Source organism: Bombina bombina, chromosome 11, assembly GCF_027579735.1.
Source record: "Bombina bombina isolate aBomBom1 chromosome 11, aBomBom1.pri, whole genome shotgun sequence".
In the NCBI taxonomy this organism is placed as follows: domain Eukaryota; kingdom Metazoa; phylum Chordata; class Amphibia; order Anura; family Bombinatoridae; genus Bombina; species Bombina bombina.
Genome location: NC_069509.1, coordinates 170,014,782 through 170,040,890, shown reverse-complemented (window position 1 = coordinate 170,040,890; position 26,109 = coordinate 170,014,782). Strand labels below are relative to the sequence as shown.

Here is a 26,109-nt window from a genome sequence, read left to right as displayed (position 1 = left end):
CCCAAGGCCTGCAGGTGATCTTAATCTCATAAGACATAATACAACAAACAACTTTATTCTTACAAACTCTTAATCTTTGACTAAGGACCAATCACAATCGAAAGGGGACCTCAACCCCCCGATATTGGCCAATTGCCTAAGGATCATCCTAACCCTCCACCTCCTGGTAGCCTCCCCCACGCGTTATTGGTGGAACAAAAAGACACATCTTATTTTCTGCACGATCACCAATCCCACATCCAAAGCACTGACAACACCCCCACCCGTTCTGCCTTCATCAAAGCACGCATATAAGTTATGATCAACAAATACAAAACCAAACCTACACCGCCACAGACTCCCCCCGCCAGCACCATCCGACTGCAGGGTGTAAAAAGAGATGGATATGTGTACCTCAACAAAAGCACAAAGTTCCAACATGCATCTCCACAAACATCACACCTCGTAAATGTGGTGTCATAAACCAGAGAATTTATCCCTAGAGTGTTCAAGTAGTTAATTCTTAAATTGACAAGTCTTTGTCTAAGAAGGACACTCCCATGTAGCCTTTTGATTGGTGTATGGTAGGACACACCTTAAGTGAATTAAGTATACAATGGGAGCCAACAGTTAGAATACACACTTTTTATCTTCCTCAACTCCCGGAAGCAACTGATAAGAGAGAGAGCATTGGAGTATATTATTATTCTTATACATTTACTTTGGGATAAATTCTCTTGTTCACTATGTTTAGTTAATATTGCTTAATCTGGGTTTGTTTAAAATACAGTTGCCCTATATAATTTGGACTGTACTGTATGTTTGTAGCCCTTGGTATTTCTTGAGACTTGTTTTATATTTTGTAGCTTATAGATAATTGTTAATCTTCATACCTATATTATTTGTCTTCCAATAAAATAATTTTAAAAAGTGGACAACCCCTTTGGTTTAATATTCTGGTACTAATTACCACCACAGTACAACCCGCTATTCTACCCTGCCATCATAGCATTCCACTAAATTGTCACAAAATAAATTTACCTTTACCCAATAATTCATATTATACACGTTATGCGATGTGAATCGGGGAGTGTCAAAATTCTCCTATATATCAAACCAAATGGTTCAATCTAAAATAGGCGTATATACATAAAATCATGCCTAATCATATTGACTAGAATACTAAGTAACCCTCTCAAGTGGACGTGAATTTAGGAATCTAAACAATACAGCGTGCTCACATGTAACAAAACTGTGCTGTTGAGTGATCATACATATATTGTGAACCTGGCAAACTTCAATTTTAACAACCCAAACCTCTTTACTACCTTATGGAAATAATCTCAAAAACATCATCATCATAAAGGGAATGTCCAGTTCCTCTATCTAAATGATACTATCACTGATGGGCGTGAACCCAACAAAAAACCCACCAATCACTATGATTATATCTCTAAGCTGTCAACCCAAGTGGGCGTGTCAAATAATATAACAGTATCGCGTGCTCACATATATAGGATACGCTTGGTAACTATGTAACATACTTACATATCAAAAAGCATGGGGATTGAGTACCAAGATGGGTCCCAAGAGCTATTCATCTAAGGGTTCATCAACCACATCACCCTAAATACTTGGAGAGATATATTCCCCCATCATGAGAATATTCCTGTATCAATAACTATTCAGGATCAACAACTAGATCCTATATCAATACCTGTCTAATTTAATGAGAATCAATGATCCACCGCAGGCCCGCGGCATCACCATACAAAGTGTAATGTGCGCTATGTGAATAAAATTTAACGACCTAAAGCTAAAAAATGTAAAAAATAATGCACACACATCTGACAATGTCCACAGAAACCCCACGTTAAATAGTGGCCCTAAATATAGTATATAGGGACTTAAATTTAAGACCATTACCGGAATATACATAAAACCATATGAATGCATATAAACACGATCGTTTCATAAACGTATATACATGTCCACGTAAAAAGATCCCATTAAATAATGCTCATAATAGTCAAAAGACCTAGTATTTTACAGCATGCAATGAGCGATAGTGGGCTTGTGTCCTCTCATTAAAACAGACGACATAGAAGTACATATTTCCATTAGAACAAATATATTTGAGCACGACTGGAACACAATATCATAGTCAAGTTGTGTATCCAATAGCTTCTTATAGCTATTCCCCCTCCTGCTCAAATATATTGGCCACACTGTACATGATCTCATTTTTTATCAAGGATTATGAACTCTCATAGTAACTTTCACTACTAGAGGTAGCATTGCCACCCTGTGTGTACATTCAGTCCCCTCGGATTCAGGGTTCCCAGTTCATAGATCCATCTAGCCTCCTTCTGTAAGAGGATCTTCGCCCTGTAGCGGGTTGTACGAGGTGTGATGTTTGTGGAAATGCATGTTGGAACTTTGTACTTTGTTGAGGTACACATATCCATCTCTTTTTACACCCTGCAGTCGGATGGTGCTGGCGGGGGGAGTCCGTGGCGGTGTAGGTTTGGTTTTGTACTTGTTTATCATAAGTTATATGCGTGCTTTGATGAAGGCAGAACGGGTGGGGGTGTTGTCAGTGCTTTGGATGTGGGATTGGTGATCGTGCAGAAAATAAGATGTGTCTTTTTGTTCCACCAATAACGCATGGGGGAGGCTACCAAGAGGTGGAGGGTTAGGATGATCCTTATGCGATTGGCCAATATCGGGGGGGTGAGGTCCCCTTTCGATTGTGATTGGTCCTTAGTCAAAGATTAAGAGTTTGTAAGAATAAAGTTGTTTGTTGTATTATGTCTTATGAGGTTAAGATCCCCTGCAGGCCTTGGGATATCGATATACACATTTACTATATTACACTGGTTAATCCTTTGAATTGGGTACACTATAATATACAATTTTAGATTCATGAACACGTTTGTTAGCCTATCAGAATCATTGCTTTTTTCTGTCTTTGCACATGGACAGCCATGATTGGCTGAGATGAAGGGGAGGGTTTTCACTTGCCTTTAAAGGTTTGTCATTTTCCACAGTTGTTTGTCAGAGGAAGGGACTGTGTTTTGTCCCGAAACATCACACAAATACTTATTTAAACACAAACGGCCGAAGACCAGTGAGTGCTTAATATTTGAAATATATATATATATATATATATATATATATATATATATATATATATATAGATAGATAGATAGGAGTAGGGTTTCAGAGTTCAGCGCACATAGAAGGGAGAAAACAAAAAAACTAATTATGGTGCAGTATGTCAGTACTAGGCAACAAGGCAAAGAAAGTGAGATGAAAATTGCTCACCTTTTGAAACCTCAAACATGTGAGGTATGTTAGAAGCGTGGAGGGGATATAATCCCTATCTGTGGTAAAGATGTTCTTGACTGGTGTGTAGTCCCTCTTAGTAGGAAACTAAATCTCTGTTTGGTATCCTTGGAGCAGTGTTGTGCTTGTTTGTGAACAAACTTCTCCTCTCTGGAGTAAGGTAGAGAAACTTTGTTTCTTGTTGTTATTTATTCTTCTTTCTTGAAAGGCTTCTCCTCTCTGGAGTATGGTATAAACTTTATGTATGCCAACCGGTTTGTACCCAGTTTACATTCAGTGAAAACAATTGTGGATGATCTCTGCAGCACTCTTGTAATACTTTTGAAATGATGCTTACAGGGACACAAAGTGAAATTTATATAAAAAACCCCCACTTATTTCAATGTCCAAAACAATAAATTGAAAACCTCTTTGTAAAAGTCCAGATAGGGGACAGTAAAAAGTGCAGTTGAAATGTTATTAAATCCTTGAAATCCGGAAATGAGTTGGTTATCAGGGCTGATGCAAAAACAGCTGACTGATAAAGTGGATGAATTTGTGGAAAACGTAGTAAATGGTTATATGAGCTGATGTGAATACAGCTAACAGATGAATCCAGATGATTTTTTGAGCTCTGGATAGCTCCCAAAGTCCGGATGGCTGTGGATACTCAAACCTGTCAGTGACAGGGTCCGTGGTTGAAGGTAGGAACTCTGTCTCGCCGGACCGGAAACTACGTCAAAAGTGGGCGTGCCCTTACGCGTTTCGTGAACTACATTCACTTCATCAGAGGGTATCCTGGATACCCTCTGATGAAGTGAACGTAGTGAACAAAGTTTCTCTACCTTACTCTAGAGAGGAGAAGTTTGTTCACAAACAAGCACAACACTGCTCCAAGGATACCAAACAGAGATTTAGTTTCCTACTAAGAGGGACTACACACCAGTCAAGAACATCTTTACCACAGATAGGGATTATATCCCCTCCACGCTTCTAACATACCTCACATGTTTGAGGTTTCAAAAGGTGAGCAATTTTCATCTCGCTTTCTTTGCCTTGTTGCCTAGTACTGACATACTGCACCATAATTTGTTTTTTAATTTTCTCCCTTCTATGTGTGCTGAACTCTGAAACCCTACTCCACACCTTCTATTTTATATTCCATTTGATGATAGTGGAATACTCAGAAACTAGCTGTCATTGAAATATATCAGGAGGAACTTGTTTAAGCAAAATAAACATTTGCCACATACACAGCGCAAATCAAGAAACATTTAACCAAATAATAATAATATATACACACACACACACACACAGAGGAACCAACAACTGGCTCAATACCATTGTTAGCCTGTGCTATGGGGATTTACCACCTGGGTGCAGCTTCTTTTAGCCCAGTAATGCTTTTCACAGAGAAGAACTTTCCTGTAGTATATCAGTCTGATCCCGCATATGGGAAAAAGGGGCAACCAGACCTGGACTCCTTGCTCAGTGTGCTTAGAGGAATATGGCTACACATAACTGACGAGGCCCAATGAAGGCCGAAACGATTGTCTGGGGTTGCTGTGTTCCTTGTTCAAAGAGGAATTGCCTGGTATTTCGGCGCTGGACTGACCGTAATAGGCGGGATCAGACTGATATACTATAGGAAAGTTCTTCTCTGGGAAAAGCATTGCTGGCTAAAAGAAGTTGCAGCCAGGTGGTAAATCGCCATAGAACAGGCTAACAATTGTATTGAGCTGGTTGTTCGTTCCTGTGAGTGTATGTATGTATGTGTGTGTGTGTGTGCATATGTGTGTGTAATATATATACACACACACACACATATATACATACACATATACATACATACACACACTTGAACATTAACATTTACTTTGTAAATACCATTATAAAAAGTCATGTTACAGCCTCACCAAAAAATATTATGACCGAAAAAGTCCTAAAACCTCGGGTGAGAGGGGCTGCAGAATTTTGAGTGCCTAGGGCAGCACAAAACCTAAACACGCCACTGCGTGGCACTGATACAATATATACCTGTATTTCTTTTTCTGAAGCTGCCAGATCATAGTCTGGGACATCTCTGTGACATAGATCTCCTCAAAGTGTGGGCTCATAACCTTTGTGACTTCACCATCTCCCGCCCCTAAATCCAGTAGCCGGTGAGCTTTCCATTCAGGCCCAATTTTGAGAAGTCTCTGGAACTGTTCTGGTGAAAACACAAACATGGATCCTCTTCCGAGCAACCTGAAAAATGAACATCATTAGCTTCACACAGCTGATGAGAGTTTAAAGGGATAGTGCAACTATAAAACGCACAAAGTTAGAGCATCTTTATGGCACAAATGCTTCCAGGTAACCGAGTGTTTAGGCTCCTCAAAGAAGTTAATGGGACCTTCTTGAGTAAAAACAAAATGCCCTAATTATTTTCATTTTATTATTAAACAAATGCTTTTTGTAAACTAGGTGTTTAAACCTGCAAATAGTTAAACACATAGTTAGGTTGGTACAATGCAGTCACTTCTGAGTAAAACATAGGACTATCAGAAGTAGCAGATGCACGTAGCAATCCCTGACCCTGTCCCATTCAAGGCTAACGCAGGTGCATGTCTGGCCTCTTTGCAGGGGATCCCCAGGCAGTTTACAATAAACATTTTTAGTTAAAGGAAAAGTCTAGTCAAAAGTAAAGGGAGAGTCTACAATATAATTTTTATTGTTTTAAAAGATAATCCCTTTATTACCCATTCCCTAGTTTTGCATAACCAACACTGTTATAATCATACACATTTTACCTCTGTGTTTACCTTGTATCTAAGCTTTTGCAGACTGCCCCCTTATTTCAGTTCTTTTGACAGACTTGCATTTTAGCCAATCAGTGCTGGCTCCTAGGAACTCCACGTGTGTGAGCACAGTTTTATCTATATGACACACATGAACTAACATCTTCTAGTGGTGAAAAACTGTCAAAATGCCCTGAGACAAGAGGTGGCCTTCAAGGGCTTAGAAATTAGCATATGAACCTCCTAGGTTTAGCTTTCAACTAAGTATACCAAAAGAACAAAGCAAAATTGGTGATAGACGTAAATTGGAAAATGACATGCCCTATCCGAATCATGAAAGTTTGTTTTGGACTAGACTGTCCCTTTAAACTTTCATGATTCAGATAGAAAATTGCTTAAATTTGAATGCTCTAATTTACTCCTATTATAAATTTTTCTTTGTTCTCTCTGTATCTTTATTTGAAAAGGCTCAAATGAAAGCTTAGGAGCCGGCCCATTTTTTATTCAGCACCTGGGTAGCGCTTGCTGATTGGTTGCTACATTTAGACACCAATAAGCAAGCTCTACCCAGGTGCTGAACCAAAACTGGGCCGGCTGCTAAGCTTATATTCTTGCTTTTTCAAATAAAGATACCAAAAGAAAAATGTATAATAGGAGTAAATTAGAAAGTTGCTTAAAATTGCTGCACTATCCAAATCATGAAACAAAATATGTGGGGATAGTATCCCTTTAAGATACACAACTTACCCATTGATTGAGGTCCTAGACATGAACACGCTAAAAACGGAGGACATAAAGGAGTGATAGAGTTGGATGGACAACCAGCCAGATTTCTCAATACTCCGGTTTAAAAAAGTCTGTGTCCCTTCATCAAGGTAACTCTGCACAAAGATGGGGCGGAGAGCTTCACTTAAATTTTCTGTGTTGCAGAAATACCACTGAAAAGAGAAAGAGAAAGAATTCAGAACCTGAGCGCTGCATGAACAAACTTGAGCAGAATACAATGTATTGTTTTACAGGTTACCTACATGAATTATAAACCCAGAGGTATTCATATATGCCAGACATGTCAGCTGATCGGAAGCTGATGGCTCCATTTTCAATGCGTCAGTCTAAGAAGGGCCACAGTTTTGTGCAAAGGTTAAATGCAGAAAACACTCAAAATATCTAAAGAGACAGTAAATTCAAAATTAAACTTTAATGTTTTGACTAGAGCATGATATTTTATGCAACTTTACAATTAGCTTCTGCTATCAATTTTGCTTTGTTAAAGAGTAATTCTAGGAGAGCTCAGGAGCGTGCACGTGTCTTTAGCCATGGGCTCCAGTTTGTAACATTGTCTATAGCGATGTTATACATAGTTGCAAACACTGCTGTCATAGACTGCTAAAAAAAAAACACATGCACCCTCTTAAAGTGATTGTAAAGTTCAATGATTCAAAGCACAGTATCTAAAAATACTCTTAAAAACAGGGGCACTTTTAGTCATTAAACTTTACAAAGACGCAATTTTTTTTTTTATACTTACCATTTCGTTACGGTAAACTGACTGCCAATTCTCCACTCACATCTTCTGCATATCAATGTCCAATCCGGCTTCTTCCAATCATTGCATGCCCCACGAGCTAGACACCAAAGGGGGTACACAATGATTGGAAGAAGCTGAATTCGTCATCTATATGCTAAATACAGTCGGAGATGCAGGCGGAGAATCGGAAGTCTGTTTACCGTAACAAAATGGTACGTATTAAAAAAAAAAAAAAAAAAGAAGCGTCTTTGTAAAGTTTATTGACTAAAAATGCCGCTGTTTTTAAGATAACTTTTAGTTACTGGGCTTTAAATCATTAAACTTTACAAATCACTTTGAGTTCCTACCAGCCTACTGAGATTTGAAGGGCAATTTAACACAGTAGAATTGCATAATCAACATATGCATAATAAAGAGACAATGCAAAAGCATTTAGTTTGAATTTCAAATGAGCAGTAGATTTTTTGACAGATTTCAGTTAGTTCCATTTTCCTTCCCACTGCCTCATGTAGCAGCCAATCACAAAATGCATATATGTATATTCTGTGAAATCTTGCACATGCTCAGTAGGAGCTGGTGCTTCAGAATGTGTGCATATAAAATAAAAAAAAGACTCTGCACATTTAGACAATGGAAATAAATTGGAAAGTTGTTTAAAATTGCATGCTCTATCAGAATCATGAAATTTTAATTTTGACTTTAGTGTTCCTTTATTCTTAAAACAAAAGGATACGATGATAACAAAGCAAATCTGATAATACAAGTCAATAGCAAAAGTTGTTTACAGGGACATTAAACACTAAAAACATCTTATAAGTAATAAGGTCATCCCCTGCCTCTGTCTAGTCATGGGTGCCGCCATTTTGAATCTACCTTTCACTGCATTCCAGCGCTGACGTTTGCACGCGTGCAGTAACTCTCCTTCAGACACCTACAGTGTAATCTAGGTTTCATATTGGCAATACCCATGATTAGAGAGAGAGGTGCATGAAATGCATCGCAATCGTTTGTATCATTTCAGCATCTGAGTCCTCGACAAATATATGCCACCTCTGGGATCTCTGAGCAGACACAAAGACTGAATGCATGTGACTTGCACTCAAAGAGATTTCAAATAGAAATTCCATTTTGAATAGAAGCATTACACATATTAGAAAAACTGCTTCTATTCAAAATGGAAATTCAAATGTATTTCCCTTTAAAGTGAATGTAAATTTTAATGAATGAGTGCCTGGTTTTTAGAAATACTATTAAAAACAGGGGCACTTTAATTAAATTTTACATTAAAAGAGTTTTGTCTTTTTTAAAGGGACACTGAACCCAAATTTTTTCTTTCGTGATTCAGATAGAGCATGACATTTTAAGCAACTTTCTAATTTACTCCTATTATCAAATTTTCTTCATTCTCTTGGCATCTTTATTTGAAAAGCAAGATTGTAAGTTTAGATGCCGGCCCATTTTTGGTGAACAACCTGGGTTGTTCTTGCTGATTGGTGGATAAATTCACCCACCAATAAACAAGTGCTGTCCAGCTTTGATGCCTTTTTGAAATAAAGATAGCAAGAGAACGAAGAAAATTTGATAATAGGAGTAAATTAGAAAGTTGCTTAAAATGTCATGCTCTATCTGAATCAAGAAAGAAATTTTTTTGGGTTCAGTGTCCCTTTAACTACATTTTTACATGGTATTAAAATGACATAATACTCAAAAATGAAAATGCATATGCGTTCATTTGAGTATCCTGTTTAAAGGATAGCAAAGCAAGTCCATGCGAGACACCCACTTGCCGTTACCCAGACACACACACGCCTCCCCCACCAGCCGGTACCCAGGCGCACATACGCCTCACCCAGTAGCCAGTACCCATACGCACACATGCCTAACCCACCTACAGGCATCCTTGAACACACTCACATCACTCAACAGCCGGTACCCACGCGCACATACCACCCAACTGCCAGTACCCAGGAGCACACACACACACTACCCACTTGCCAGTGGCTAAAGCACACACACATCACCCACCTCAAGTACCCAGGCATGCACACGGCGCCCACCTACCAATAGGTTAGTAAAAACACATGCCACCCACCTGCTGGAACCCATGTGCACACATACATCACCCACCTACTGGTAAACACGTCACCCACCAACCGGTACACAGGTGCAAACACACATCGCCAACCTGTCGGGAACCGAGTACACACACACACTCACCTGCTGGTATCCAGGCAAAAATGCATTAACCACCCGCAGGTACTCTGCTGCACACAAACGTCACCCACTTGCCACCGGTACCCTGCTGCACACACACGTTACCCACCCGCCCGGTACTCTGCTGCACACAAAGGTCACCCACCTGCCGGAATACTAGTAAACATGTGACCCACCTTCCGGTAACCAAATGCAAACGACACCCACCTGCCCATACCCAGGTGCACACACACGTTACCTACTGGTACCCTAGTAAACATGGCACTCACCTGCTGGTACCCAGGCTCATACATATATGTTACCCACCTACTGGTAATCATGCTACAAGTAGTGGGCATGGAGGTAAAGAACAAAATATTTCATTAAGTGAAAGTCCAAAACAGCATAGCTATAAAACCACTGGAGGTAAGAGACACGGTCTTATGCATTTCAGCAAATCCACGCCTTATTCATAGACCCATCTACTGGTACCCAGACAAACAGGTCACCCACCTGCTGGTACTCAGACGCACCCACATCACCTACCTACTGGTACCCAGACGCACACATCACCCACCTACTGATACCCAGGAGCACAAACTACACTCACCTGCTGGTACCCTAGTGAACACATGCCACCCACCTGCCAGTACCCAGGAACACACATACGTCACCCACTGTCCGGTACCCAGGCACACACGTCACCTACCTGCCAGTAGAACACACATAGACTTCACCCACTTACTGGTACCCTAGTAAATACATGCCACCCACCTGCCAGTACCCAGACACACACATACATCACCCACCTACCGGTACAATAGTGAACACATGCCACCCACATGCAAGTAGTACCCATCTGCACAAACATGTCACAAACTTACTGGTACCCTAGTAAACACGTCACCCACCTGCTGGTAATCGCTGCTCAACTCACTAGAAATATGTGCAGATCATATTAATGTTGGTTTTTGACCTTATGAGAAGCCTGGGTGAGAGAGTTAGTCTTGAAAAGTACCTTTACCAAACGATAAAAACACTCAACTTTGAATCTCTGATGACGTTGTCCAATCATGTTAGCTTAAATTTGCTCACTACAATCTGAGGAGTTGTTAAAGTTCTAAGAGCAGGATGGGTGCATCAATCACTTTGTGAATATAACAAGTGTTTTGTTTATGCATAACCTGTTGTGGTGCTCTTACCCACCTTTTTCAACATACACCTTGTTTGACATTAATACTGAGCAAGTCAGGCTTCTAAGGATTAAATCCAGTTTGTTAGAGGCGCTCACGGGTAATAAAAATTAATGTATCATTTGACTGCAATTTTGTTTCATATTCGATTAGTCGAAGAAAAAAAATACTCAAGCCTCAATCCGAGATCCATCTGATTGGACCAACTTAGGTCGCATGACCGGAAAAAACCTAACATGATAGGACAACGTCAGAGATTCAAAGTCGAGTGTTTTTATCGATTGGTAAAGGTACTTTTCAAGACTTAGAAACATAGAATTTGGCGGTAGATAAGAACCAAAAAGGCCCATCAAGTATACCCATATTACATGTTACTTGTTCCTTAGGATAGCCTAATGCATGTCCCAGGCATTTTTTAATTCCTTTACAGTCTGTGTGTTTACCACACTCTCTCACCCAGGCTTTTCATAAGGTCACAACCAACATTAATCTGATCCACACATGTTTCTAGTGCGTTGAGCAGTGATTCTGTCTAAACATTTAGGTTAAGCACAGACTTTGCCAAACACTCAAGTTTTCCATATGTGCAATTCGCACTTTTGTATTTTCAGCTGCTTTTATCATCTGCAAATATATAATAGCGTCTGTTTGTAAATTAATGATAAGATGCCGGAAATCTTACTTGCTTTGTTAAAATTATAGATTTTATCAAACATTTTATTCATAACACATTTACTATATATGTTTTTAGTGGATGTTACCACATTATTGGTTCTTTAGACAATCAGATCTGTTGGAAGAGCTTCTCCTATTTTGTACCCACCTACTGGTAACCTAGTAAACACGTCACCCACCAGCCGTTAGTACCCAGGAACACATACATGTCACCCACATACTGATACCAACACATGTCACTCACCTGCTGGTAGTACCCAGGAGCACATACATGTCACCCACATACTGATACCAACACATGTCACTCACCTGCTGGTAGTACCCAGGAGCACATACATGTCACCCACATACTGATACCAACACATGTCACTCACCTGCTGGTAGTACCAAGGAGCACATACATGTCACCCACCTACTGGTATCCTAGTAAACACGTCACTCACCCTCTAGAAGCACCCAGGTGCACATACACGTCACCCACCAACTGGTACCCTAGTAAACACATGTCACCCACCAGCCTGTAGTACCCAGGCGCACAAACACGTCAGCCACCAGCTGGTACCCTAGTAAACACATGAAACTCACCCTCTAGTAGTACCCAGACGCACATAAACGTCACCCACCTACTGGTACCCAAGTAAACACGTCACCCACCAGCCGGTAGTACCCAGACACACATACATGTCACCCACATACTGGTACCAACGCATGTCACTCACCTGCTGGTAGTACCCAGGCACACATACACGTCACCCACCTACTGGTACCCTAGTAAACACATGCCACTCACCTGTTAGTAGTACCCAGGCGCACATACATGTCACCCACCAGCTGGTACTCTAGTAAACGCATGCCACCCACCAGCCTATAGTACCCAGGCGCACATACATGTCACCCACCAGCTGGTACTCTAGTAAACGCATGCCACCCACCAGCCTATAGTACCCAGGCGCACATACACGTCACCCACCAGCTGGTACCCTAGTAAACACATTCCACTCACCCTCTAGTAGGACCCAGGCGCACATACACGTCACCCACCAGCTGGTACCCTAGTAAACACGTCACTCACCCCCTAGTAGTACCCAGGCGCACATACACGTCCCCACCAGCTGGTACCCTAGTAAACACATGCCACTCACCCTCTAGTAGGACCCAGGCGCACATACACGTCACCCACCAGCTGGTACCCTAGTAAACACGTCACTCACCCCCTAGTAGTACCCAGGCGCACATACACGTCACCCACCAGCTGGTACCCTAGAAAACACATGCCACTCACCCTCTAGTAGTACCCAGGCACGCACAAACGTCACCCACCAGCTGGTACCCTAGTAAACACATGCCACTCGCCCTCTAGTAGTACCCAGGCGCACATACACGTCACCCACCAGCTGGTACCCTAGTAAACACATGCCACTCGCCCTCTAGTAGTATCCAGGCGCACATACACGTCACCCACCAGCTGGTACCCTAGTAAACACATGCCACTCACCCTCTAGTAGTACCCATGCGCACATACAGGTCACCCACTAGCAGCCAGGCGCGCGCACACGACACCCACTTGCCTTAACCAAGCACGCGCACTCACATCATCCACCTGTCGGTTCCCATGGGCCCGCACAAATCATCCAATTGCCGGTACCCAGGCGCGCGCATACAAGTCACCCACCTGCTGGTTGCCCTCCCAGTAAGGCGTTTGGCTGAGGCTCAGCATGTTTGAATACACGTATCGACTCAGCGGGCTCCTCAGGTACCGGCCGCTCCACATCTTCCTTACCGCGGCCAAGCTGAGCACGTAAGCGAGCACCCAGCATACAAATACTTTCATCTAAGCAGGGCACACTACCATCCCTCGGCCCTGGCATCTGCCATGGCCCACCGGGGTGTGCACATCACACAAGGGGGAGAACCAATGAATGAAATGGACAAGGGGCGGAACCATCTGTCAGAGCATCAGTTTCCGTACGGTCGCTACTAGATCCCATCCGGCTGAAGGACCTTTGACGTCACGTGACTGCAGTGATCACGTGGTGTAGACTAGACGACTTCAGGAAGCAGCGAGGCGGGAGGTTCAAATCAATTGTTCAGTTGTAATATGGCGTCTGTTACGGTCTTGTTTGTTTTGTCATCTCTAGCGGAAAGGCAGGAGACCTGGGTTTACTCTTATTGTATAGGAAATTATTGTACAGAGGAATAACAGAACTAGATATCCAAGGGATATCATACCTAATATCTTCTTTAATGGAACAGTTTTTTTCCCTCATAAGTCAAATTGAGAATAACATAATTTATGTAAGAACTTACCTGATAAATTCATTTCTTTCATATTAGCAAGAGTCCATGAGCTAGTGACGTATGGGATATACATTCCTACCAGGAGGGGCAAAGTTTCCCAAACCTCAAAATGCCTATAAATACACCACCCCTCACCACACCCACAAATCAGTTTAACGTATAGCCAAGAAGTGGGGTGATAAGAAAAAAAGTGTGAAAGCATAAAAAATGAATTGGAATAATTGTGCTTTATACAAAAAAATCATAACCACCACAAAAGGGTGGGCCTCATGGACTCTTGCTAATATGAAAGAAATGAATTTATCAGGTAAGTTCTTACATAAATTATGTTTTCTTTCATGTAATTAGCAAGAGTCCATGAGCTAGTGACGTATGGGATAATGACTACCCAAGATGTGGATCTTCCACGCAAGAGTCACTAGAGAAGGAGGGATAAAATAAAGACAGCCAATTCCGCTGAAAATAATCCACACCCAAAATAAAGTTTAAATCTTATAATGAAAAAAACTGAAATTATAAGCAGAAGAATCAAACTGAAACAGCTGCCTGAAGTACTTTTCTACCAAAAACTGCTTCAGAAGAAGAAAACACATCAAAATGGTAGAATTTAGTAAAAGTATGCAAAGAAGACCAAGTGGCTGCTTTGCAAATCTGATCAACTGAAGCTTCATTCCTATACGCCCAGGAAGTAGAAACTGACCTAGTAGAATGAGCTGTAATCCTTTGAGGCAGAGTTTTACCCGACTCGACATAGGCATGATGAAACAAAGATTTTAACCAAGATGCCAAAGAAATGGCAGAAGCCTTCTGACCTTTCCTAGAACCGGAAAAGATAACAAATAGACTAGAAGTCTTTCGGAAATCCTTAGTAGCTTCAACATAATATTTCAAAGCTCTAACTACATCCAAAGAATGCAACAAGTTTTCCTTAGAATTCTTAGGATTAGGACACAATGAATAATAATCCACACCCAAAATAAAGTTTAAATCTTATAATGAAAAAAACTGAAATTATAAGCAGAAGAATCAAACTGAAACAGCTGCCTGAAGTACTTTTCTACCAAAAACTGCTTCAGAAGAAGAAAACACATCAAAATGGTAGAATTTAGTAAAAGTATGCAAAGAAGACCAAGTGGCTGCTTTGCAAATCTGATCAACTGAAGCTTCATTCCTATACGCCCAGGAAGTAGAAACTGACCTAGTAGAATGAGCTGTAATCCTTTGAGGCGGAGTTTTACCCGACTCGACATAGGCATGATGAAACAAAGATTTTAACCAAGATGCCAAAGAAATGGCAGAAGCCTTCTGACCTTTCCTAGAACCGGAAAAGATAACAAATAGACTAGAAGTCTTTCGGAAATCCTTAGTAGCTTCAACATAATATTTCAAAGCTCTAACTACATCCAAAGAATGCAACGAGTTTTCCTTAGAATTCTTAGGATTAGGACACAATGAAGGAACCACAATTTCTCTACTAATGTTGTTAGAATTCACAACCTTAGGTAAAAATTTAAAAGAAGTTCGCAACACCGCCTTATCCTGATGAAAAATCAGAAAAGGAGACTCACAAGAAAGAGCAGATAATTCAGAAACTCTTCTAGCAGAAGAGATGGCCAAAAGAAACAAAACTTTCCAAGAAAGTAATTAATGTCCAGCGAATGCATAGGTTCAAACGGAGGAGCTTGAAGAGCCCCCAGAACCAAATTCAAACTCCAAGGAGGAGAGATTGACTTAATAACAGGTTTTATACGAGCCAAAGCTTGTACAAAACAATGAATATCAGGAAGACTAGCAATCTTTCTGTGAGAAAGAGCAGAGATTTGACCTTTCAAGGAACTTGCAGACAAACCTTATCCAAACCATCCTGAAGAAACTGTAAAATTCTAGGAATTCTAAAAGAATGCCAAGAAAAATGATGAGAAAAACACCAAGAAATGAAAATCTTCCAGACTCGATAATATATCTTCCTAGATACAGTTTTACGAGCCTGTAACATAGTATTAATCACAGAGTCAGAGAAACCTCTATGATTGAGAATCAAGCGTTCAATCTCCATACCTTCAAATTGAAGGATTTGAGAACCTGATGGAAAAAAGGACCTTGCGATAGAAGGTCTGGTCTTAACGGAAGAGTCCACGGTTGGCAAGTGGCCATCCGGACAAGATCCGCATACCAAAACCTGTGAGGCCATGCTGGAGCCACCAGCAGAATAAACGAACGTTCCTTAGAATCTTGGAAAAAGAACTATAGGCGGAAAGATATAAGCAGGATGATACTTCCAAGGAAGTGACAATGCATCCACTACTTCCGCCTGAGGATCCCTGGATCTGGACAGATACCTGGGAAGCTTCTTGTTTAGATGAGAAGCCATCAGATCTATTTCTGGACGTCCCCATATTTGAACAATCTGAAGAAATACCTCTGGGTGAAGAAACCATTCGCCCGGATGTAGTGTTTGGCGACTGAGATAATCCGCTTCCCAATTGTCTATACCTGGGATATGAACCGCAGAAATTAGACAGGAGCTGGATTCCGCCCATACAAGTATTCGAGAGACTTCTTTCATAGCCAGAGGACTGTGAGTTCCTCCTTGATGATTGACATATGCCACGGTTGTGACATCGTCCGTCTAGAAACAAATGAACAACTCTCTCTTTAGAAGAGGCCACGACTGAAGAGCTCTGAAAATTGCACGGAGTTCCAAAAAAGTTGATTGGTAATCTCACCTCCTGAGATTCCCAAACCCCTTGTGCTGTCAGAAACCCCCATACAGCTCCCCAACCTGTCAGATTTGCATCTGTTGAGATCACAGTCTAGGTTGGAGGAATAAAAAGAAGCCCCCTGAACTAAACAATGGTGATCTGTCCACCACGTCAGAGAGTGTCGAACAATCGGTTTTAAAGATATTAATTGAGATATCTTTGTATAATCCCTGCACCACTGGTTCAGCATACAGAGCTGAAGAGGTCGCATGTGAAAACGAGCAAAGGGGATCGCGTCCGATGCAGCAGTCATAAGACCTAGAATTTCCATGCATAAGGCTACCGAAGGAAATGATTGAGACTGAAGGTTTCGATAAGCTGAAACCAATTTCAGACGCCTCTTGTCCGTCAGAGACAGAATCAAGAACACTGAATCCATCAGGAAACCTAAAAAGGTTACCCTTGTCTGAGGAATCAAACGAACTTTATGGTAAATTGATCCTCCAACCATGTTCTTGAAGAAACAACACTTATAAAAGACTGAAAAGGTTCTTTCTAGAGAAAATGAGCAAAGGGAATTGAATCCAATGCTGTGGCCATAAGACCTAAAACTTCTATGCATATATAGCAACTGAAGGAAATAATAGAGACTAAAGGTACCGATAGACGGAAACCAATAACATTATCCCTTGTCTGATAGAGACAAGGACAGTGACACAAACTATCTGGAAACCTAAAAAAAGGTGACCCTTGTGTGAGGGATCAAGAGCTTTAGAAAAGAAGATCCTCTAACTATGTCCTGAAGAGTAAGTGAATCATATGAGATTCCGCATCCTCAGAAAATAATCTGAATGAAAACAGAAAAATGAAAATATGCATTTATTGTATCTAATGAAAACAAATAATGCTATCAAAGACCATAAAAAGGCAAAATAGTTTGAATAAAACTCCAAAACCCGGTTCCTCAAAAGAAACTGGAAGAAATACCCCAGAAGATTCCAGGTCTGAGCAGCGCTTGAACCCCATGGGTGCCCAGCCATGCTTCAACAGTACCCAAAATATATAGGACAGAAACACAGTTAAAGAAAGTGTTAGCCTTGCTGGAATAAAATCAAAGAAATTTTGGACAAAATAAATTTCAAAGAAGCCTTAACCTGCCCCTTACCAGCCAAGCTGGAATACGGCACGTACATCGCAAAATTAGGGAGCTGATTTCGAACTCCAATTATAGACATGTTACTTGGGAAAGAACTCAGGAATTCGTTCCTTAATAAGAACAACCAAACTAGTATAAGCTTAAAGTTTTAGTCTTAGAACTCAACCTTGAAGCCCAGAGTAACAGTTAAGAATTGAATCCAATTATAAAACAAATAATTGATTATCTTAGAACAAAGGAAATATGGATTTATTTATTTTTAAAAAATCACAAAATTCTTCTAGCTAAAAAAGCTAAAGACATAGATTAACCCTCATTTGCGAAAATATTCAATAAAATGAAGACACAAATGAAATTATTAGCATGATAGTCCGGTTTAAAGGACCATCCAATACAGTGGACTTGCATAATCAATAAATGCAAAACAACAAGACAAATGCAACAGCACCTAGTCTAGTAAATGTTGTCCCTTTAACAATGCTAAAATAAATCATAATCTGATACTTGATCTTAAAATAAACAGAGAAAATGAAGCAATTGCAATATCCAAATAAATCACAGGACCAAGAAAAGTACCTGAAACTAAATAATTTTCCATAAATAAGATACAACTATCTAAAGGAAAAATAAATACTGTTTTGCTATAGAAACAATAGCATAATTAGTAGAATTAGAGATAGCCCCAATAAATTGGAGAACCCTCCAAATTGAATTTAACTGCTGGCAAATAATATAGTTTAAAACCTTTGAAGAAGGAATAAAAGAAAATTCTCAGCCTATTCCATTCCCTAGTATAGGGAATTGGAAAGAAAACCTCTAAAGAAATAAATAGGCAGAAATAATGTCAGCTAGTCTTAAAGAACTAGTTACCTTAATATCCAAACTAATCAACACCTTTTCAACAAAGAACAAATGTACTTTAATAATTGAAAAATAATAAAAAAGTAGATTTGTTAGTGTCAATATCTGATGAAGAAAATTTCTGAAAAAAACATCATCAGAGAAGGATAAATCAGTATGTTGTTGGTCATTTGAAACTTCAATAATTAAAAAAGAAGTGAAAAAGACCTAAAAATTTTTATTAGAAGGCACGAAGTCAGACAAAACCTTTAACATAGAATCAGAAAAATATTTCTTATAAGTCTTCTAAATATTTCTTGTAAGAAAAGAAAATATATAAAGCATAAATACTAATGGATTCCGCATGTAAAAGTATAACATAATATCTTATTACAAACCATAGCTAAAGATAAACATTTATAACATTTAAAATAAATGAACTTAGCTTTGGTAGAACTGAAACTCAGTTAAGCGTTTTTCCAAAAGTGGCTTCTGATTCAGAGTCCATTTGAGACATCTTGCAATATGTAATAGAAAAAACAACATATAAAGCAAAATTGATCAAATTCCTTAAATGACAGTTTCAGGAATGGGAAAAAAAGGCCAATGAACAAGATTCTAGCAACCAGAAGCAATAAATAATGAGACTTAAATAAAGTGGAGACAACAATGACGCTCAAATTTTTTAGCTCACATTATTTGGCGCCTAAATGCTTTTGGCGCCAAAAATGACGCCACATCCGGAACGCCAACACTTTTGACGCAAAAAAAACGTCAAAAAATGACGCAACTTCCGGGGACACGTATGACGCCGGAAATAGAAAAAAAATTTGCGCCAAAAAAGTCCGCGCCAAGAATGACGCAATAAAATGAAGCATTTTCAGCCCCCGCAAGCCTAACAGCCCACAGGGAAAAAGTCAAAATTTTTAAGGTAAGAAAAAATGATTGATTCAAATGCATTATCACAAATATGAAACTGACTGTCTGAAATAAGGAACGTTGAACATCCTGAGTCAAGGCAAATAAATGTTTGAATACATATATTTAGAACTTTATAAAAAAGTGCCCAACCATAGCTTAGAGTGTCACAGAAAATAAGACTTACTTACCCCAGGACACTCATCTACATGTAGTAGAAAGCCAAACCAGTACTGAAACGAGAATCAGTAGAGGTAATGGTATATATAAGAGTATATCGTCGATCTGAAAAGGGAGGTAAGAGATGAATCTCTACGACCGATAACAGAGAACCTATGAAATAGACCCCGTAGAAGGAGATCATTGAATTCAAATAGGCAATACTCTCCTCACATCCCTCTGACATTCACTGCACGCTGAGAGGAAAACCGGGCTCCAACCTGCTGCGGAGCGCATATCAACGTAGAATCTAGCACAAACTTACTTCACCACCTCCATGGGAGGCAAAGTTTGTAAAACTGATTTGTGGGTGTGGTGAGGGGTGTATTTATAGGCATTTTGATGTTTGGGAAACTTTGCCCCTCCTGGTAGGAATGTATATCCCATACGTCACTAGCTCATGGACTCTTGCTAATTACATGAAAGAAATACATGTTTTCCATTTTACTTCTATAATGAAATGTGCTTTATCATGATTCTTTGTTGCAGAGAATACCTAGGTAGGGTGTATGTGGCTGCAGTACTATATGGTAGCACATTTTTTTTGCAAGAATGCTTTTGGCACACTATATGGCTGCAGTGCACACTGCTGCCATTTCTGTATGGCAACATTTATTGGAAAATTCTCATTTTCATTGTCAAAAAAATTCATGAATGATATCACCATTTTTATAAAGGACCAACAAAGTCACAACTTTCATATGTGTGAACAAAATGACTCCTGATCATTCAAAGTGTTCTACATATGAAAATAAGTTGTCTGGAAATGCCTAATGTTTCTTGCCATAATGTCTGTATCTTGGGTTAAGCAATCGCCCACAACAAGGCACAGAACCTGACGAATAATACATAAGTAAAGGGACATAAATCCAACATTTTCTTTCATGATTCTGATAGAACATACAATGTTAAAGGAACATTAAACCCCAAAAAATTATTTTATGATTCAGATAGAGAATACAATTTTAAACAACATTCCAATTTACTTATATTACCTAATTTGCTGCAATCTTTAGATATCCTTTGTTAAAGAAATACCAATGTACATTGGTGAGCCAATCACATGAGTCATCTATGTGCAGCCACCTATCAGAAGCTACTGAGCCTATCTAGATATGCTTTTCAGGGAAAATTATCAAGAGAATTAAGAAAATTAGATAATAGATGTGAATTAGAAAGTTGTTTAAAATGGTATTCTCTATCTGAATCATGAAAGAAAAAAATTGGGTTTAATGACTCTTTAAACAATTTTCTAATTTACTTATTTTATCAAATGTTCTTTGTTTTCTTATTATCCTTTGTCATAAAGTAGGAAGGTAAGCTCAGGAGTGTGCACGTGTCTGCAGCAGTTTTGTAACAATCTTATACATTAGCAAGAGCACTAGATGGCAGCAGTTTTATAATAATGTTATACATGAGCAAGAGCACTAGATGGCAGCAGTTTTATACTAATGTTATACATTAGCAAGAGCACTAGATGGCAGCAGTTATATACTAATGTTATACATGAGCAAGAGCACTAGATGGCAGCAGTTTTATACTAATGTTATACATTAGCAAGAGCACTAGATGGCAAAGCTATGTTCTGTCATGTAGTGCTGCAGGCATGTACCTGCTATCTATCCGGATGTCTCTTCAAGAAAGAAACATGAGAACAAAGCAATTTTGTTAATAGAAGTAAATTGGAAACTTTTTTTAAAATTGTATTTTCTATCCAAATCATGAAAGAAAAATGTTGGGTTTCGTGTCCATTTAAATAACAAAAAGGTATATACAGATTTATAAAAAAAAGTTAAATAATTTAACCTTTTAACGCCGTTACAGTGTTCTGTTCCGTTCTAATTGCACTGGGCTTTAGTGCCGTTAGGACGGAATAGAACGTTCTAACGGTTTCTACCTCCTGTGCCCCCTCCATTTTCTCCTCCGTGATGAATCTGGTTGGGGGATGTGCCTAGCACCTTAGGCAATCCCCCAGGATCCAATGAGCATGCAGGGGGTGTAACGATTGTCCCCTGTAACAGCCAATGAGTGGAATCATTGGCTGTTACAAGTGTATCCGCTTCCTCTCTTCCCTCACTGCGATCTGAGGGAGAGAGGAATGCAGATTAGCGTGTTTGTGTGCTGCATACAAGACAGAGAGAAAAAAATATATATTTTTGGTTGCTTAACGCAGAGCTGCTACTGTGATCAGCCTAATATCACTGTGATCAGCCTGTTATGGCTTTGATCAGTGTCCAAAAGTTTATTTGTGGGGATCTTTAGTTACTGTTAACCCCTTCCCTGCTGTTCCCAATCACCGCCCTTCCCATTGCTTTTCTATAAAAAATTTTTAGTTGATATAAAAAAAAAAAATCTGAGGGAATAGGGTGGGTGGTAATTGGGATGGTTTAGTGGGATTTTGGGGGAGGTGAAGTGGGAATTGGTGGTGGGAATTGGTAGAGAAAAAAATCCCTTATGGCACGCTATTCAGCAGAAGAGGCTTATGCCATTCTTGCCAAAGATTCAGGGAGTGAAACCCTCTCTGCACTGTTTGACAGCGCAACCCTTACGGCATCAGATATAGAGCCCCTGAGTGATGCATCTAATGCTGGTGCTCCCTGCCCTCCACCTAAAAGGAGGCGTCACACAAATGACCAAAATTGTCTACCCCCAAATTCAACTGCCCTAGAAATGCCTGAATTTACAGAAACTCCTGGCATCACAACTGATGTTCCAGTATTTGAGCCAATAAACTATCCCTGATTCTGACGGATACCATGTTTGAGGATATAGTTGCTCAAACAAATTTATATGCCAGCCAGTATCTGTCAGAGAATCCAACAATCTCAGTATGTCAGAAAAAATACCTGGCACCCCACTGACATACCTGAGATTAAAAAGTTTTGGGCCCTGATATTAGTAATGGGGATTGTGAAGAAACCCAGCATACAATCATACTGGAGCCAGAACCCCATCCTGGCTACCCCTCTTTTTCCAGAGATTATGAAGAGGGATAGATATGAACAGTTGCTGCGGTTTCTCCATTTTAATGATAATGTCCAGTGCCCCCCAAGAAATGACCCCCCTGCATGACAGGTTATATAAAATAAGGCCCCTGATAAACCACCTGTCCCAAAAATGTAAAGACGTTTACATCCCTGGACAGGACATTTGCATAGATGAGTCCCTCATGAAATTTAAGGGGAGATTGCTTTTCAACCAATATATACCATCCAAGAGGTCCCGCTATGGAGTAAAATTTTATAAACTCTGTGAATGCAGTACTGGGTATACCTGGGCATTTCGCATCTATCAGGGTAAAGATAGCCACTTGGATCCACTTGGCTGCCCAGATTCAGTTGGCACAAGTGGGAAAATTGTGTGGGATCTCCTACTACCCGTGCTAAACAAAGGGTACCATTTGTGGCTCGATAATTTTTACACCGCTACAGAGCTATTAAAATTTTTATTTTATTTTGAAACCGTGGCCTGTGACACAACGCGAAAAAATTGCAAAGGTTTCCCCCAGAAGCTGACGTATGGGAAAAAAGTAGGGGCACAACGTCAGCTTTACTCCACAATGAGCTACTGCCATTTCGGTACACTGATAAAAAAGATGTATACAAGCTCTCCACAATGCACAATGAATCTACAGTGTCTGTGAAGGGAAGATCTGCACAGATCCTAAAGCCAAAGTGCATTGTGGAGTACAACAAAAACATGGGGGGGGTTGATTTAGCTGACTGGTGCCTGCAGCCATATCTAATTCAAAGAAAAACAAGAACTTGGTACAAAAAGTAGCTTTATATATTATGCAGATTGCAGTGTATAATGCATATGTGCTCTACAAAAAATCAGGCACAGGGAAACCTTATACTTTTTTGGAATTTTTGTTAAATGTAACATCTGATATTTTGTTTAAACAGACCACTTATCCTCCCACTGTTCATTCTGAAAATGTCCAGCGACTCTGCAGCAGGCATTTTTCCACTAGGATCCCCCCCTCCCCCTCACTGCCTGCAAAAGAACACCCCAGAAAAAATGCAGAGTCTGCTATAAAAAAGGAGTGAGGAAGGATTTTAGTTACCATTGCCCTGACTGCCCCTCTCTACCTGGCCTCTGTATCACTAATTGCTTTAGAATATATCACACAGAGTTAAACTTTTAATTTGAAAGCAATCTGTATGTGTTCCAAATTTATTGTATTATTCTGTATTCCTAACTTCATAAATCTCCTGACCTTGTCCTGCCCCTTTATAGGTTAAGCCCATCCACTCTAAGGCCATGATAAGTTATACAAAACAACTAAAATACTCCTTTTAGAATATCCTGAGTTATCCACTTTTGCAAATGGTATGTCATGAGGGGGGTAGTTTTAATTTCTGGGCTGCCATACTGTCTCAAAGGCAACATAGGTCCAGAAAATCAATGTGCCAAATTTCCATGTAAATGGGTAGACCCCATATTGGGCCCTGTAAATTCATGAAACCCCATAAAACCTGTGCATGGGGGGTATTGTACTCATGGGAGATCACTGAACACAAATATGGGTGTATTATAGCAGTAAAACATATAAGGATGATGATCCAAATAGCAAAAAGGCAGTGTTTGTGTGAAATAAGTAAATAAAAATATATGACCACTACATTTGACCAGGTATTGTTACTAAATGGCTACAAAAAAGACTAAACATAGTCCTTTTTCAATACCCTATGTTGTCTACTTTTGCAAATGGTATGCCATGATGGGGTAATTTTCATTCCTGGGCTGCTATAATATCTCAAAGAGGACATAGGCCCAGAAAATGAATCAGCCAAATTTCCATGTAAATGGGCAGACCCCATATTTGGCCCTGTATCTTCTGTAAACCCCATAAAACCTGTACATGGGGGGTACTGTTGAGTGCTCTGACAAAATGCTGACGGACATTTGGCCGATGCACAGAATGCCGAAGCATGTTCCGAGTTCAGCCGAGGGCAGATACGCTCCAGAGTGCTCTGTTCTAATCAGTGCCTCGGGTGCCGCAACCGCTTCTGGGAACCTAACTATGGGTCCCAGCCCGCACGTCTTGTAATTCGCTGTCTGTGAAATTATCTATTTATGTATCTATCTATCTAATCTATCTATCAAATCTATCTATCTACCTATCTTGTGGCTGGACTGTTATCTGACAGCCACTTGTGTGTCAGACTATTATCCGTCGGCCAAATGTACATTGGCTAACAGTCCAGCCACAGTACTATTGTACTTGTAGGACATTGCCAAACTCAAATATGTGTGTTTTATAGCAACAAAACATATAAGGATGATGACAGAAAAAGCCAAAGTGCAGTGTTTGTGTAAAAATGGCATACAACAAAAATGACCACTACATTTGGCCAGGTGTTGTGACTAAGGGGCTTCACAAAAAGACGTGAGATGGCCCTTTTTTAATACCCTGGGGTGTCTACTTTTCTAAATGGTATGCCATGATGGGTTAATTTTCATTCCTGGGCTGCTATAATGTATGAAAGGCGACTTAAGACCAGAAAATGAATGTGCCAAATTTCTATGTAAATAGGTAGGCCCTATGTTGGGCCCTGTAAATTCCATAGATCTCAGAAAACCTGTACATGGGGGTATCGTTATACTCATGGGACATCACTGAACACAAGTATTGGTGTTTTACTGCAGTAATATATACAAGGATGATGATATTCACAATAAAATTGTTTGTCAAACATAAAAATTCTTAATTTCTCACACTTAGAATTTTTTCATATAAAATTATAGTTTAGAAATACATATTTGATGCTAAAAGAAAGCCCTATCTGTCCTCTAAAATAACAATATATAATTAGTGTGGGTGCACTTAATGTGAAAGGGGTAAATTATGGTCGAACAGACATATGGCTGAAATTCAAGGTTTTGTTTACATTCAGAACTTGGACAATTGCCTATGCCATGAAAGGGTTAAAGTGCAATTGAAAAAGTGTAAACAAAAAAAACAAATATAAGCGACAATAAACTGGCAACCTTCCTCAATGAGAGCACCAAAGAAGGGGCAAAATAAAAATAACTTTAATAATATATAAGAAATAACATTCTTACAAACAATCACATTATTTTATTATAATAGGATAAAAACAATGAAACCATTCCCGGTGCCTAAAGTTATACTAATGGCCTAAGGGGGTGTCAGTCAGCCGGATCGTATAGGATTGGGCGGATTGATGTCCGCAGCCTCAGAGGCGGCAGACTAGTCAAGGAGCAGCCGTCCTACGAGCCTGAAGGCTTGTGCAGAAACAGGAGCCATTCTGCCCTTGATAAATCGGCCCCTTAG

The 26,109-nt window shown here is 39.8% G+C and overlaps 1 protein-coding gene across 3 annotated transcripts in view; it reads right to left on the bottom strand.

The window, feature by feature from the left end:
- The window catches only part of METTL9 (methyltransferase like 9), a 107,958-nt gene extending 94,304 nt beyond the window's left edge, over positions 1–13,654 (bottom strand). Inside the window, exons 1-4 of one of the 3 annotated variants that reach the window (XM_053694857.1) lie at positions 13,348–13,654; positions 7,115–7,198; positions 6,834–7,024; positions 5,344–5,553 (exon numbers count right to left, since the gene is read on the bottom strand). In XM_053694857.1, coding sequence (XP_053550832.1) covers positions 5,344–5,553; positions 6,834–7,024; positions 7,115–7,198; positions 13,348–13,506 — 644 coding nt within the window. In that variant the 5' untranslated portion in view covers positions 13,507–13,654. Of the gene's footprint in view, positions 1–5,343; positions 5,554–6,833; positions 7,025–7,114; positions 7,254–13,347 lie in introns of all 3 variants that reach the window. The other 2 variants (XM_053694859.1, XM_053694858.1) reach the window with 2 other exon arrangements.
- Between the last annotated feature and the right edge of the window lie 12,455 nt (positions 13,655–26,109).